This window comes from Mastigoproctus giganteus, chromosome 7 (genome assembly GCF_048544385.1).
Source record: "Mastigoproctus giganteus isolate SK-2022 chromosome 7, ASM4854438v1, whole genome shotgun sequence".
Taxonomy (NCBI): Eukaryota; Metazoa; Arthropoda; class Arachnida; order Uropygi; family Thelyphonidae; genus Mastigoproctus; species Mastigoproctus giganteus.
In genome coordinates this window covers 218,375,353-218,393,245 of record NC_143581.1, presented here as the reverse complement: position 1 = coordinate 218,393,245, position 17,893 = coordinate 218,375,353, and the positions used below count along the sequence as shown (strand labels likewise).

The 17,893-nt window shown below is 35.0% G+C and overlaps 1 protein-coding gene across 2 annotated transcripts in view; it reads right to left on the bottom strand.

Moving 5' to 3' along the window:
* Window positions 1–17,893, bottom strand: part of LOC150083689 (PAX3- and PAX7-binding protein 1) — a 188,769-nt gene that overhangs the window by 8,686 nt on the left and 162,190 nt on the right. Inside the window, exon 17 of one of the 2 annotated variants that reach the window (XM_090378125.1) lies at window positions 3,350–3,496. In XM_090378125.1, coding sequence (XP_090234251.1) covers window positions 3,350–3,496 — 147 coding nt within the window. Of the gene's footprint in view, window positions 1–3,349; window positions 3,497–17,893 lie in introns of those variants that run through there. The other variant, XM_090378126.1, reaches the window with a different exon arrangement.

The window sequence follows — 17,893 nt, the reverse complement described above, 5'->3', positions numbered from 1 at the left end:
TGTCGAAGTTTGCAGATGATACAAAGGTTGGCAGGATTATTAATGTCAGTAATGGCAGTGTGCTACTGCAACAGGATCTAGATAATTTGGGCAGATAGGTTAAGAAGTGGCAACTGAAGTTTAACCTTGACAAATGCAAAGTACAGTAAACCCCCGCTATTCGCGGGGGTTACGTTCCTGAGAAATGTTGCGAATAGCGAAAACGCGAATACTGAGTTATGGCTCCCATAGAAATAAAGGGGTTCCGTTCCAAAGTATGAAATATATAAGAAAAACTAGTCTAAAATTTTGTCTATGTATGTATTATATGTACCTTCATAATATGACTATGTACATAGACACACATAGTGAAATGCAAGCATATGGCATCGAAATGAAAATAAGAAACAATTTAATATTAAATGTAATATTTATTAGAAATTTCAAACAAATCTTTCAAACCAGAGCCTTTGCTAGCAAAAAAAAACTTATCCCGCCAGTGCTATCACCAGTTTCGCTAGTGTTGATAAAGGAGTTTTGCCTTTTCACGAATGATGAGTCAACTTAACAGAATTTTATTTTGAGTTCGGTCTTCTATCCACAGATTTAAAGCTTTTTCCATTTTTTTCTAATTTAACATCACGAGTTACAGAGCAAATTTTTGAAGCAATTAGCACGTTTTCTGGACCCTACGGCGGATTTTTTCTTCCGATTTTTTGATTGATCGTACCGTTGACTCTGATTTTATAATGTTTTGCCACTGAGGAGACACTTTCACCATTAGAAATTTTATCTAATAACTCAATTTTATTCACCAATATCATCACCTTTGATATTTTCACATTTCTCTTGTTATTCGTAGCCATATTTTTGTAGGGGTTAGAAAGAACTTGTCCACAATAAAGTCACTTTCTTCCGTTAACACACTCGAAAAAGTCTGTTTTACACTGCAAAACGGTAGATTTATCATTTTTGTAAGCATATCAATTTATAAGTTGATAAATTTATTCAATTTATAAGCATAGAAATTAAAAGCAAACGACGAAACCTTCCATGACAAGCGCATAACACATACTGAACAAGGATTAGCGAGAAACATCCACGCTCGCGATTTTGTCACCCTCCCCCCTCACCCACTGAGCGCTGTTTTGACCGGGAAAGATAATTTTAGCCACGCTCATGTTTTTTTATGGCGGAAAATATTCACGGCGCTTCAAAATTCACATTTTTTTAGGTTTCATTTTACATTAAATCGGCGATCGCGAATACAGATACCGTGAATAGCGGAGGTTTACTGTACTGCATATGGGTAGAAGTAACCTGAGAGAAAAGTACCAACTCTGTGGTACTACACTTAAGGTGGTAGAAAATGAAAAAGAATTAGGAGTAATTGTGCAGTCAGATATGAAGTTTTCTGAGCAATGCAGACAGGCTGCCAGGGCAGGTCATGGGGTTTTTTCAATGATATGATATACAGTGGTACCTTGGATTGCGAGTAACTTGGTCTACGAGTGTTTTACAAGACGAGCAAAAATTTTTAATAAATTTTAACTTGATAAACGAGCGAGGTCTTGCAATACGAGTACAGTCAGTCCTCGTATAACACGTGTTCACACTACACGAATTCGATCATACACGATTTATAAATACATGAACGATAGCTTATATAACATGAACCGAATTCGCTTATGCACGATTCGCCTTTGTGCTTACAAGAAATGGCAGTCGAACGCAGAATCACCCCAACCGAACGCAACACGATAGGAATGAAGAGAAGATTCTGAAAATGTATTTTTTTTTTTTATATCAGTGAAGGGGAAACACATTTCACCATAATAACGTAAAAACCAACACAATTTCAGCAATCAGTATAATCGCAAATGTAATTAGATCGAGTTTACTACCAGTTCATAACAGATTCCACTAGCAGGAACATAACTGGAAATTGTTTTTATTGTTTTATGGTAGTAACCCCTAGAAATGTGCTTTAGTAAAATGTGAGGTGTTAATAGTGTATCTCTGCCTTTATGGTGTTGTTTATTCAATTGCTACACGCGAACAGCTTTGTTTATGTGGATCAAGCGTGCCTCCTCATTTTGTAATAGTGCGAGCGATGAATCTGTTTAACGACAATGCAATGTCATATTTCCGTGAAATCCTCAAGAGGAGGCAAGTGTCATTGGAGAGGTTGCTTGTTAAAGTCGCACAAAAAGAAAGAGTCAAGAGATAGCAGTGATTCCGTTAGTGACAGTGAAAGTCGTCCTACCATAAATTCGATTGCTTTATGTATATTAAATTTAAATATTAAAAATATAAAAAGGTATGTATTTTGTATTAATCATTTTTACAGTATATGAATATTTTTGAGTTTTGGAGCAAATCATCTGGGTTTCCATGATTTCTTATGGGAAAATTCGCTTTGATATACGAGTGCGTTGGATTACGAGCACGTTTCCGGAACGAATTATGCTCGCACACCAAGGTACCACTGTATAGGAATTTTGCTAGCAGGGAAAAGGAGGTGATTGTCCCTCTGTATAAGGCAATGGTCAGGCCACACCTTGAGTACTGCTTACAGGTCTGGAGGCCTCATTTTAGGAAGGATGTAGATTTGCTTGAGCGTGTACAGAGAAGGGCAACAAGATTGGTGAGGGGAATGAAGGGATCCTCTTACCAAGAGAGGCTTAAGTTCTATTGTTATTTGTTATTTGTTTTTTTTTTTAGGAGCATTAGCAACTAAGGCCATATTGCTCCGGGATATGCGGTGGTCATTCCCTGACCTTTCCACATCCTCCATATTTTGTGGTGACGGGCTTGAACCCCGGTCTAATCAAGAAGTGTGTGCTACGCACTGCTGCTCCTTCCCATCTGACTACGGAGGTGCCGCTTAAGTTCTGCAAATTGCAGTGGCTGGAGACTAGGCACCTGCGCGGTGATCTGATTGAGGTGTATAAGGCCTTGAATGGGTTGAGCACGCTGAATTCTGATGGGATCCTTCCACTTGTTCAGATTACAAACCTAAGGGGGCACAAATTCAAATTAAGAAAAGACAGATGTAGAATAGATGTGCAGAAATTTGCCTTTAGCCAGCGGGTGGTTAATTGCTGGAACAAACTTCCATCTGTCGTGGAAGTTGATATGTTGAATAAATTTAAGGAGGAACTGGACAGGCATTTGGAGGGAATGGTGTGATTTTTTCTTATTATTTTATTTTTTTGGCTGAGCTGCATAAGCTCATACACTTGCTTTATTGCATCCCATGCCACTACTACTACTTGTGTGATTGCAACTCATAAAGGTAAATGTCTATTGAGTAAAAAAAAAAAAAACAACCCTTTTTTTTGACAGCACAATTCAGATGTACACTTACCATTCTACATTTCTCTAAGGTGTCTTTTTGTGTCTGTGAGTTATTCAGGGCCAATAGTAAGTATCTGTTCAATAAAGATGCTAAGGCCAATTCCTGTAAGGGAGCTTCAGCTAAAACACCATGCCAGCTCAGAATGTTCCTTAGAAGCTGCAAGAAAATACACAAATATTATGAAAGTATCAAAACAAAAATTTTGAAAACTATTTTACAACACGAAATCATCAGTAACTAAAGAATTTAAATTCCTAATGCAATATTATGATAAAAATGAGACCTTAGAGCAGGCATGTCAAACTGTGGTCCAGGGGCCATGTGGGGCCCTCAAGTGTTTTGTTTGTTTGTTTGCCCCCCCCCACCTCAGTATTGTAAACTTTCTTTCTGTTATTGAAACCCTAATATAAAATTTAAATAAAATTCATAAGTTATAAACCTTCATAAATGTTGATGGTTATCAGATTATGTATTTTTACACAAGGAGAAATTATTTAATATATTTTTCTGAATAATGCCACAGATATGCAGCTTGCACACAAGTGTAGTGTGTGAACCACCTAAGAATTGTTTGTGTGGCCCTCCATTTCCTTGAGAACTGTCTGTGTAGCCTCTCCTCTGAGCACTACAGAGTTTGACATGCCTGCCATAGAGGTACATAGATGATCTATTTAATAAAATATCTAAGAAATCTTTGAAAGTTTTCACCACTACATGCTAAGATTTCAATTACTCTCTTTTCAGTAATTAAATTATCCTTATATATCCTGTTTACCATTAGTAGTAAGCTTAAATGGAAAAAAAAGTTCATGTTAAAACAGCTTGCCTATTTAAGCAGCTATGAGATGCATAAAAAAAAATTAATAAAAATTTATGATATATGAGCAGCCTTAACACCATTTGGTGTATTACCCTTGAATCTGGACACCTAGTGGAATATCATAAAAAAAAAAAAAAAAAAAAAAAACTACATGGGAGCTAATAAAGAATAATTAAATGGATTAGTCAAAAACCTGAGGTTTCTAATCCTGAAATTAACTGCTATGCCTGCTCTGTTTCTCCTTCCTTAATACACTTGAAAATGAATGACAAAACTGTTAGCTTCTGTCATGTGTGCTATTATTAAGAATATTATCATAATTATCTCACCTAAAGGATTAAGTTGATTGTTCATCTCATAAGATAAAAATTCTATTTGTGCATTCCTAGTAATACTATTGTGCATGTACTGACCAGTTCAATTTTGATTTTGGGCATATATCTTAAAAGTAAAAGGCAGTGGATTCAGACTGAAAAATTTGCTCAAATCTCTCAATATAAGTATTATATAATACAGTTTACTATTCCCCCACCTCCATAGCACTGGCTGCATTTAGTTAATGCATTTAATTGTATGGATACATATTGAGTTTATGCTATTTAAATTAGATAAAATAAAGCCATCAAAGTTTTATTTTTATTAAAAAACCTGTCAGTTGTAATTATTAGGAAACTAAGAAGCACAAATTAAAAATATAAACTTGTGTTTCTTAAAATTTAAGTGGTTTTTAACTGTGTACCTCATAAAAACCTCCACCTTAACCAGAATGATTAGCAATATCTTTATTTAAACGAGCTTAATGCTCATTTTTACTTTGAATGATACAAATATAAATTCTATTCAAAATCTTTCAAAACAATGGTAAAAAAATTTAATTAGAAAGTGGAGTTAGTTTTCGAGGTAAAACAGATTAATATAAAATGTTCTTCCCCCCATGTATTTATATTTCATGGCAGTTGGGAGGGTGTATACATTAAGAATTGTGAATTTAGAAGACACAACTGCTAATGACAGCATGCATTTCACTTAACTTAATAGAAAAAAAATTCATGAATCATCAGACTGACTGATTTTTTTTTAAAATTAACAAGTTGATTAAAGCACATGCTCTGATGCTGGGATTTTTTCTTCTTCTTCTTTTTTTTTATTTTTAGATTCCTTTCCTTATGCAATTAGTTCCTTTGCTCTTCATAACAGTGGTTTTGCCACTTGTTACTCATTTGGGGAAGTCTGGGTTCAAGTCCCATCACAGACAGAGGAAGTAGGATTTTTGCTACTAAGTAATTTCCAATTTTTCAATCTTCACACCATGAAAATCATCCTATCAACACATGCAATCTATATTAATGGTACACAAAACCAGTGTCCTTGGAGAGTGCTTGATCATGGGACCAAATGCCAGTTTTTAATATCCCAGTCAATATATCCATCATGTATTTATTGGTTTCTTTTATAGTTTTTATGCATCATCTTGTAGCAGCTTGGAAAGGCAAATTCCATGAGCATTTCATAAACTAGAACCCATATCACTTACCTACTGCAAGCAAGGAATGTATTAATATTCTATTACTATTAGAAAATGATGCAAGGAAGCAAGCTTATGTAGCATCTGCCACTAAATAAATAAATATAACCAATGTAACTATCCCATCACTTCATTTGCCTACTTCTTTCAAATATTTTTCAATCCAACCCTCTTGCATTAAATAAACTTCTAACCTCCACACAAGAAGTAGGTGGGAATTCATTCCTATAGTCAAATCAGTCTGGCTAAAGGAAATTTTTTGATAGTATTCTACAATTATCCTGTCTTGATTTAAATTTCTCTCCTTATGTATATGTGTCATGTGACTAAAGTGTAAATATGCTGTTGGAATTTAGCTTACTCAACCCTTTACCAGATGTGGTAAAGTCCTAATCAGCTCAACTTGCATTTACCCATTTCCTAAACATTAACTCATAGAACAATTCTCATTTGATAAGAATACCTGATGTGCACTTAACCAAACTTGTCGATCCCCCCCCCCTCTCTCTCCGTATTCTCTTCAACAGGCCTACATCTTTCCTATAACAGAATTTACAAGTCTGCATTGCAATATTGAAAATGGGGCCCTAACGACTGCTTTATATTGTGGACTAATCATCTCATTATCATCATCTATACTGGCAACAGTGTTATACATACATATATATATAGTAATACCCCCATAGCACTGATAATTGGTACCGAAACTGTTCTGTGTTATGTGAAACCGTGCTGATTATAATGGATTTTAATTGAATGCATACCAGAGAAAGTCTATAAACAAATTATAATAAATTTATAAACAATTTGTACTTGATAGCCAATTAAAAGGATTTGAAATAAAAAATATTACAAAAATTGTATTAATGAAAAGGAAGCATCATGAGAGATGAGAAAAAAAGCTTTATTGTTTATTTAGGTATTTCAATAATAGTCTGGTGAAGTCGTCTCTTTGTTTTCTTGGCGTACAAGTCTTTGTGGCATCGAATCCCATCTTGTAAAATTTGCCATATCTTGATGCTACGTTCAACATCCGGATCTCCATTCATAATCACCTCGCAACCTCCCCCCAAAAAACTTTCTCCAATTCTTCTGTTGAAAATTCTTTTGGTTCCACTTCAGAATTGTTTTCCTCTTCTTCATATGCAGTTTGCTCATCAATTTCACTGCATCATCTAAGTCATTTGCATGTGAGTCACTGTAGTCACGTACATTGGCAGTGTCCAAAGTTTTGAATCCCAAGTCTCTTCCAATCTTCACAACGTGTTTGGTAATTGTCTGAATTTGCGATTCAAAACCAGCGAAATCATTTGCCAAGCAGAACGCATGTTGGTGGTAGTGATTTATAGTCAAGATGCAAATATAGTTTTGATTGTATTTAGAGGGGTAAAAAATAAATTGTGAAATGAAAAGTTTGAAAAGCTATCACATCATCTTGTCAGGATGGAATTAAGAATACTGAACACTGTTGCACGTTGCTGCTGACTGCCCGAGGGGAGCTATTGGCACATGTGCATGTGAGACAATAGAGTTGCCATTGCAGCATATATTTATGTGTACCTAAGGTATGACAATGCAGCATATATGTAGAGTTAGTGTCTAGGCTATTGAATAACTTCTAATATGTGCAGTAAATTTTCGACTTAAACTTAATTGAAAACCGTGTTATAGTAAAACCCATGCTGTTCGAAGCCGTGCTAAGTGAGGTATTGCTGTGTATATATATATATATCATTAACAGAATCTCATGAGCTACTTTAGCAGCCTATCTCTACTATTCAGAGAACACTCTGGCATGCTGAAGTCATTAACAAAATTACTTCAGCATGCCAGACTGTATTCGCAAGTCCTTTTCTTTATCAATTATCTTGAGTTTGGTGCTACCCAAGTGAATTACAACTATTAGAATATAGTTAGGAAGATGCCAGATTTTGCATTTTCCGGTGTTATACTTCAGCTGCTATTTCTCATCTCACCAAATAATTTTTTGTCTTGTTGAAATAGCAAATGCTAATTATTGTCATTAACCACCCTGTCTAACTTGCACCATTAGAAAATTTCAACATTTAAACTTGAAATGCTTATCATTAATAAATATTAGAAGCACTAAACCCAAGAAGATCCCAGAAACATTAACCCATAAATTCACAAGTATAATGATGTTATCATTTGTATAATGTTATTGCTTTTCTAATGTCCCAATCATACATACAACAATTCAGAGAACATAACAATAACTTGCCTCAAATGCTAAATTTCTCCAATTTATACGCCAATAAAATGAATATAAGACACAAACTGTACATACAATTGAAGTTAACTGTCGGCAGCAGTAATCTGATGAAAAAAACCAGGATATCAGATATTTATGCAAAGTTTATACACAAACGGATAATCAATGAGCAGATAAACACTATGTAGTCAGAATGCCTGGATAACTGAAAGCTAGAAGTAGTACAAATTCCCTCTAAATGGCTTGAATTAAATGTCAGGAATTTCTGAGAAGTTACTGTCTTTTCTCAGCAAGAATATGAAGGGGGGGGAATCCATGAAAAAGGAACCTACTGAAATGATTAAATACACAACAACCAATAAGTTTAAACTTGAACTTAATCTTACAGTGAGTGACATTGTTCAGGGGTTAAACTTGAACCACATCACTTGCTATAAGATGTATGTCAAACAACAAAATTTGTGTGTATAACTTGAATGGTATAAATGTCAATTCTTTGAATGAAATCAAGACTATTTCATGAATGCTATTTAAGTTTGAGTTTAATGGTGACTGTAGGTTTTTTATGGTGAGAAGGTTTTTTTTCACCTTCTCACCAAAGTCAGAAAAAATAACTTGTTGGGAACATTTAAAGCATTCAATCACGACAGTTTCAGGAAAATCAAATAACTACATCCATACTACTTCTTTCAGTTATCGAAGGAGTATGATGGGACATCCCTACTCATCTGAGTGGGCAAATGTGCACAAAATTGGTACAAATAGCTGATATTCCAACTGTCATCACATCAGATTACTGCTGATAATTAATCAAATTTACTTTGTGCATAGAGTTAATGTATTTTCTTGCTTACAGCGAATACATCTATCTTATTTACATTGACTTTTACATAATATATAGTAAAATGTCAATATAACTAACACCAGAGCAGCAACAGTAAAACAAATTAATTTCCCTTCCCTTCCCTGCAAATTTTCTGTGTATCTTTATGTAAAAATTTTTCATTTTTAATAATTGTTATAATAAAAGTACAATTTGTTGCAATAACAATTCATCCAATGAAAAAAAAATGAAATTATAATGAATTTTGTAAAAATAAAACCTTTAAACATGCGCTTTTTTGACCTTTGGTTTTTAGCATCTAGCAATACTGCAACTGGTAGTTAACTGCAAACAGGCCGTTAACTGGGTAGCTAACTGCCTGCTTGACAGCAGCAGCATTTGATCTGTCTACCTTTCTAAAGTTTTACTTGAATAATATTGGAACTGTTTATTTAGGCAGAGTTACATATTTTGTGAAATGCTGATAAACAACTGGGAACATTTATGTCAAATTAGACATGTTAGATATTCATATAGAAACACCACTGAATGATTTTATTGGAATGGATAACAATGCAATTGCTGTTCAGAAAGTGGCTGAAGACAAAACAGTATCCAAAATATTGATGAAGAGGATAAAGACTGGTCAAAAAAGATGCAAAGGGCAATTGGGAAGAGGAGGTGATGATGACGATGTTAGAGTCTCTCTCAGATGCAGTCAATGTAGCATGGCCATCGCTGTCATTTCTTAATGATATGAAAAGATGTTCTGTACAGCACAATAAAGAGTTGCAACACTGTTCAGGAATTTATAGAGCAATCCTTCCAAAACAGTGCAGAAAAAAAAAAAAAAATTGTGGACTTTTTAAAGAAATGAGTACTGATTCATGGTAAGATTCCTTTTATTATAATTATTTCATAGTATGCAACTATTTCTGACATTTTGTTACTGCATTTCACCATAATAAAATTTCATTGTAATAAATATATTTTGGTCATCAGCATGACTTCATTATACTGAAATTTCACTGTATTAGAAGTATTTATTTTATATTTAAGGTTAGCAAAAAGAATGAATGGTAAGCAACCTGGGTTGTTTTATATTGGTGTAATGACAATTCAGGACATAATGTGTCAATACAGTCAATACACAATAAGCACACTGCTTATTGTGATCATGGATAATGTTATCATTCGTATAATGTCATTGCTTTTCTGATGTCCCAATCAGACAAATAGTAAGACATAGAAAAATTGTTTATTGTAACCAGCATTTTGGTTTATATTATCGCTTTTCTGCCTTATCGCAGTTAATGCACGTGCACTGGAAGTGATTATGTAACACCCTATTTTTAATGGAATTCCTACACATTGCCTGTCTAGTTACTCTGTGAAAGCAAAGTACTGTATCTGTACCCCTGACCAATCTGACTATTTTACAGGAGAGCATTAACCCTTTTCTAATTCTTGATTTTAATATTTCTTTGTTTTTAATGGCTTGTATTGATTTCCAAAAATGACAGTTTCATTTTTATTGATGACTTTCTTGAAGAATTAGTGGACAGTCAAATTCAAGTATTTTGTACTGCTTGATTTTAATGTTTTCTTTCTGTACAAAATTCTGCTCTAAATGATAAACAATATGAACGGATGCATTCTTGTTTCATCAGTTACTGTTATTACTTTAGCCGAGTCCCAAAGTGACCACAATAAGCAGAGTATATCATGCTTGTAAATTATATCTGGAATGTATCAGTGGGAAAAAAATTCTAATACTTGTATCCAAAATTAATTCAGAATTAGGCAAAACTTTCGATAAAATTCTTCTGGGCATCAATAGGATATGAACACTGCCTTCCTGCTCAGCAGGCAAGAGCAAGTAACAGAACGCATTAAGTATGTAGTTGCAATTCTTCTTACGAAGTAAAGTAGTAAAAGATAAACCTAATTTTTCAAGTTTACGACACTATTAAGAGTTACTTACAATTTAAACCACTATTAAACTGCAAGAATTACCTTCATAAGGAGCATCGCATTCCAGAACCTGTACTGGTCCCTTTATTATATGCACAACTCCTCTTGTTGGTCTCCATTAGTAACTCAAATCAGTCAGACTGACTGTTCCTCTCTAATACATGCAACACTTCAAAATTCACCCTATAGTGTGTATAATAATCAACCATGTTCCTTACATTATGTCAAGTTTTTGTTAAAATATTTGTATTACTGGTTGTATTAATGTTTAAAAAGAAAAAAAAAAAAAAAAAAAGAGAGAGAGAGAAAGAGAGAGAGACTTTCAAGGTCACAGGGGGTGAAACTGTTGTACACGGGTGCTAACAATTCTGGGTTTGTTTTAGAAAATAACTCTTGTCCACAGCATGCAATGGGTCCTCAAGGAATTTTTTTAAGGTACTGCTTATGTTGTTTACCACAGATGGAACAAATTTTAAAGAACATTGTATATGATATGAGAGCTCGCCCTCTCAAGGTCATTCTTGCTGTAGTAGACCGCCCAAATACCAAAAGGAGAGACTCAGTAATTCAGCCTGGAGCACACCTTGTCAAACCCATACAATGGCTATTTTTGTATAGAGTTGGACATTTTAAACAATTTTCCGCTGAAAAGTAATTCATTAGAAGGGTTGTAATGCTTAAGAATGAAACTTATTTAAGAACGTTTCAAACTAAAACATTTTTAAAAGAGCAACTGGAAAGGAATGCAGACTGTGAAATTTTGAAAACATCAATATGTTTTACACTAAGATTTTAATTCAATGTAATCAGTGACATCTACAAAATGACACTTTCTGAAAATTTTACAAAAAAAAAAAAAAAAAAAATGCTCAGATTCTGCACTTGATTGAGCTTCATGCACAACCACAGAAAACTTTGCCAGAGCTCCCTGAAACTCAGAAACTGTTTTCCAACTTTTTTTTTTTTTTTAAATAAACTTGAAGCTTACAGTGTGATGCAAGAAATCCTATGTCAACTTCATTGTATGTGTGTAATTCTTGATTGTAGGCTTGGTAATCATTTTGTTTTGCTCACATCAGAAATGGCGCCTCTGTAGCCAGGTGGGCAGGAGCAGCAGTGCGCAGTACACGCTTCTTGATTAGACCGGGGTTTGCGCTTGTGACCACCAAATACGGAGGATGCGGAAAGGTCAGGGAATGACCACCGCATATCCCCAAAGCAATATGGCCTTATTTGCTAATGCTCCTAAAAACCAAATAACAAACAAACAAACATCAGAAATATTTGCATGGCAGCTGAAGTAGTAGCCATGAGCAAGTTTAGGGAGCATTACATTCTAAGCCTTAAATTCAATGGGGGAGGGAGGGAAAGCAGTTTGATAGTGCTAGTTTCCAGTTATGTTTATGACCCACCAACAAGCAACTTTCACCGAGCAATGAACTGCCTGATAACAGGAAGCTACAAAGTTTCCAAAGTTCACATGTAATTTACAACTGCAACTAAGGCACTTTTATTTTGTATTTTTTTAAATTTTTTTTTAAACTTAAGGCTTAAAATGTGATTCCTGTGTAAGTTTCTTGGGGCAAGCAGTATAGTATACTCTAATTGCATTAGTGGAAAGCTGCTTTGCTGCTTCCATCAGAATACAAGAATTCATTATTTTCATAGGTTTCAAAAATTCATTATTTCCAGAAATCATTCATTATTTCCAGATTTATAAGGTTCTAAAGTATTTTTGAAATAAGAAACAACATTCATTACTGTGCTGGCAACAATATGATTAAAATGTTTATTGTACTAACATTAACATTTTATTCCCAATTAAAGTGTCAATGCATATATATATATATTAAGGAAAAAAAAAAAAAAAAAAAGATTCTGTTTATACTTCAACATGACTGCATAAGTTAGAGAAGTTTATAACTAATTATATTGTTTTCCAAGTTTTGTTTTTTTGACACATTTTAGCATTAAAAATCTGTATGATTTCATGTGATTTCACTTGACTACCAAATGGTTAAATGTTTTGGTATTATTAAAAAATTTGCATAATAATTATGCATATCAAAAATAATTTTTATGAAAAAATATAGTAAGAGAGCTTGTTTATGTACACTGCAGTTCAGGTGTATGGCAACCTTACAAAAGAAGCAATAAATTGCTTAAATTTCTTGTGTACTGCCAATAATAAAATTTAAAATCCAAACGGTCTAGATATAATAATAACTATCTACTGTTATTTTACAAAAATATTTACACATAAAACAAATGTAGAGGATTTGACAGTTGATTTAAGAAACTGTAATTCAAAAGTAAACTAAACAGACACAAACCTGCCTGGCTAATTCATCCAACAAAAATCAACTTAAGTTATCCAAAATCATTGTAAATGCCATTTTTGTTATACCTGACACAGGTTTCTGATCCCTACAGCAGTCTAACATAATAAAACGGGTTCCAAAATTTCCAAAGAAACAAACACATAATTCTCAGATTAAATCGCTAAAGTGATATCACAGAGATACTGCACTGATAATATAAATATTTAATGAAAACAACACAGAATACACAAGAATACTACTTTTAAAAGTATAACAGCAAAACAATGTAAGGTTGATTTTTTCTCTTTCAACTAAATTTTATGTTGCACTGCTTTTAAAATCTAGTATTCCCAGTTGTATCTTCTAGCTTTTATTAAATGCTTATTTTATGTAAAGCAGTGTCTCTGTGAGGTTTTTTTTATGCAATAACACATTTGAATACCTTGAAAACCATAAGAAGGAACAAAATATTTAACGGTTTAAAACCAGCTAACACAAATCACAAAAAAAAAAAAAAAAAAACTGATATTGTAATAGCATTTGAAAAACATAAAAAGTATGGTAAAACAAACCATGTATCATGAAACAAGCATGTTTCACAACAAATTATGCAACTTTATAAATAGTTGCTCCTGTCCATCAGATAATGTACATGCCAAGTCACATCAAGTGTCATTGAAAAAAAAAAAAAGGTTCTGTTTATACTTCAACATGACTGCATAAGCAGAGAAGTTTATAACTAATCATTTAAACAAGAACACAATTATTAATCATATTTGGCAGTCATGCAGACGAGAACCACAACCAACTCTAATGAGTATGTGACAGCACTCTTATATTTGACTATTTGGCCACATACCAATTCTTTGAGTAGCAACTGTTGGCAACAATATCCTTTGAATCAAATTTCACAAGAAAACAGGAGAGACTGCTTCTACAGGGATGGGATACACTTAAATAGAAAGGGTGCAAGAGGGATACACAGACTAATTGACTAACAGTAGCCGATGGCAGAGGTGAAAGTGATTCTTGCACTGCTTCTATTGGAATGAGCAGCACCCTGGAAAACAAGATGCAGGAAATTTCAGAGACTTCTGGGAGTCATTGCAGTACAAGGAAACACATGAGTTGTGTTAGGACAGCTAAGAATAAAAAAAGGTGCATGTATACTTGCATCAAATTTATTTACCAAACTCCTAGCATTGGTGTACACCAATGCTAGGAGTTTGGTAAATAAATTTGATGAATTTGAGGTGTTGGTCAAAACATCAAAGGCAGGTATTGTTGGGATATCAGAGACATGGTGTCACACAGATATAAGGAATGCAGAACTGGAATTTGGGGAGTACAATGTGTACAGGAAAGACAGACAGGATAGCAAGGGAGGAGGGGTTATGCTATTAGTTAAGAAACACATAAAATCCAAGGAAGTGCAGCCAGTCGATGTTGATGGACAGTGCAGTGTCGAGTCAGTTTGGTGTGACATAGGCACTGGGAAATCAAAATTGAGAGTAGGAGTGTGTTATAGGCCTAATGACTGATGAGTATAATAAAAAACTGTACAGGGAAATAGAATGGGGTATTTTAATAGGGGATTTTAATTTCCCAGATACTGACTGGAATTTGTGTATTGGTCACACACACACACTAGCAAGGCTTTTGCGGATTTATTGGATGATTGTTTTCTACATCAGCATGTTCGGGAGGCAACTAGAGGGAGTTGCCTGATATTCAGACTACTGATAATCAGATCACTACTGATATGATTATCAATAGTGATTCTTCATGCATTCAGAATCTGCAGATAAAGGAATCACTAGGTGGCAGTGATCACAGTGTGCTGAAGTGGGATTTACTCAAAGAGGTAACTACCATCAAGGGTAAAGGGAAGGGTATTTGCTTTTGTAAAGGCAACTACGGAGGTCTGAGACAGTATTTAAATTCTATATGGTGGGACCAACTGATGATGTTACAACAGCAAATTCAAAATGGGAAACATTCAAAGAAATAATCTTGGAAGCTACTAGGCTTTACATTACAAATAAGAAATATTGTTCAAGGTCATCTGACATCCTAAATGGATGTCAGATGAACTAATGAGATATGTGGCAGAGAAGAAAAATGCATGGGATACATATAAATTAATGGGTGACATGGAAGACTATGATAGATATAAGCTGGTCTGTAACCAAGTCACAAAGGAGGTTAGGCAGGCAAAGGCAGATTGTGATAAATCTTTGGCAAAGGAAAACAGCAAAGAGTTCTTTACCTATGTAAACTTTAGAAGGAAAGGGATGAATCAGATTGGTCCACTGGATATTGATGGTTCGACTGTTGATGATCCTGCTCAGGTGGCTAACAAACTAAATGAGTATTCTCCATCTACATTCACACATGAGGAGTTATTCAGGGAGGGGAATGCCAGAGGTGAATTAAACTCTGGCAGTGAGCTAGATGATTTTGTAATAACTGAGAGGAAAGTGGAGGAGAAATTGTTGAAGATAAATGGAGTGGATGGGATCTATCCAGTTATATTAAAGGAGGCAGCAAAGGAAGTAAGCAAACCCTTAGCCACAATCATGAGAGCTTCCTTGGACTCAGGGGAGGTACCCATGGACTGGAGATGTGCAAATGTGACCCCAATTCACAAAGGAGGATCAAAGGGCAACGCAAGTAATTATAGACCTGTTAGTTTAACTTCTGTTCCAGGAAAATTAATGGAGGCACTGGTTAAAGAAGCACTGCAGGATCATCTAGACAAGACCTCAGTTATAGCTTGGATACAGCATGGGTTTGTTAAGGGGAAGTCTTGTCTGACCAATTTGATTGAATACTATGATGTGGATCCATTTCACAAAGGAACTGGATGCAGGGAATAACTTTGATATCATATATTTGGATCTTAGAAAGGCTTTTGATACTGTTGCACATTGAAGACTGCTGCACAAATTGGAGCAGTGGCAGCACTGGAGGCAAATTGCTGCTATGGATAAAGGGATGGTTGAGTGGGAGAAGACAGAGAGTGGTAATCAATGGACACTGCTCTTCATTGACTAATGTTGAGTCCCTCAGGGTTCAGTGTTGGGTCCATTGTTGTTTTCTGTATTTATAAATGATATTAATGATGGTATATCAGGCTTAATGTCCACGTTTGCAGATGATACAAAGGTTGGCAGGGTTGTTAATGACTCTAAGACAGTACCCTGCTGCAACAGGATCTCGAAAAGTTGAGCAGATGGGCTGAGAGGTGGCAAATGAAGTTTAACATTGACAAATGTAAAGTACTACATATGGGAAGCAGTAACTTCAGGGTAAAGTATCAACTCTGTGGTATTACACTGACAGTGGTAGAGAATGAAAAACACCTGGGGGTAACTGTGCAGGCAGATATGAAGTTTTCTGAGCAGTGCAGAGGGTCTGCAAGAGTAGCTCATGGTGTCTTGTCAATGATATATAGGAATTTTTCTAGCAGTGATAAGGAGGTGATTATCCCCTTGTATAAGGCGATAGTCAGGCCACAACTTGAGTACTGTATACAGGTCTGGAGGCCTCATTTTAAGAAGGATGTAGAGCTGTTGGAACGAGTACAGAGAAGGGCAACGAGATAATGAATGGAACAAAGGGTTGCTCTTACGAAGAAAGGCTTAAGTTTTGCAGATTACAGTGTTTAGAGACTAAGCACCTGCGAGGTGATCTGATTGAGGTGTATAAAGCCTTGAATGGTTTGAGCATGCTTAATGCTGATGGGATTCTTCCTCTTGCTCAAAATAATCACCTGAGATGGCATAAATTCAAATTGAGGAAAGACTGTTGTAGGAAAGATGTGCAGAAGTTTGCCTTTAGCCAGCAGGTAGTTGATTGGTGGAACAGACTTCCATCTTGTTGTGGAAGTTGATAGCCTAAATAAATTTAAGGCTGAGCTGGACAGGTATATGAAACAAACGGAGGGGTGAAATGGGAGCGTTTTGTTTTTTTTTTGGCCGATGCTGCATAAACTTGCTTTCTTGCCTCATATGCCTCTACTAATGCTAATGCAAAATTCAAGGCAAGGCTGTTATTGTGTAAGTGTATGCTCTTCTGATTTTCCCAGTCAGCAGCTGCCACTAATGTTCAAGATGCATTTTTTGAAATGATCTTACAGGTAATTGATTGGATTCCAATCTGAGAAATGTATGGTATATTCAGAGTAGTTTTAAGCCATCTCTGCTCTTTATGCAATGACGCTATCATCGTGGAATATTCCATCAATACCTATGTACAACATCAACAAAGCAGGAAAGTACCAAGTTCACAATAATATTTTGCTACACCAGAGAGTTGACAGAGAACCTGGCACGACAAGGAGATTGTACTTTGTAAAGAAAATGTGCCTAAATCGGAACATTGTGAACGAAGCCAAATTCCACTTCAAAATGCTAATGAAAGCAGATAAGTCTGTATGTCTGTTTCAGACACGAGAAGCTTACAAAGTTTAGAGGTACCATATAAAGTAATTGTCGTCAGCTCCTTCCATGCAGTGTTGCTCAATATGGGTTTCTTCTGTCATATTTTATTGCAGTTACAGACAGGTGCAAGTTATAATTAGGGGGTTTAATTAAAAGTTTCATCAAAACTAAAAACTTATCTGTGTGTGTGAATTAAAAATAAAATGATTTTGTATTATCTGTATTTTCATGACCTGCTATTTGTCTGGGTAACTGAGAGTTCACTGCATCCATTTATTTATTCCATATTTTATTCAGTTTTTTTTATTATCATTAAGAATGCTAGATTAGCAAATTAGACTGCTTATTGCAGAAAAATGGAGAGGGGAAAACTGCCTAATTTCATTGCCACTTTGTGTTGCATCTTTCTTGA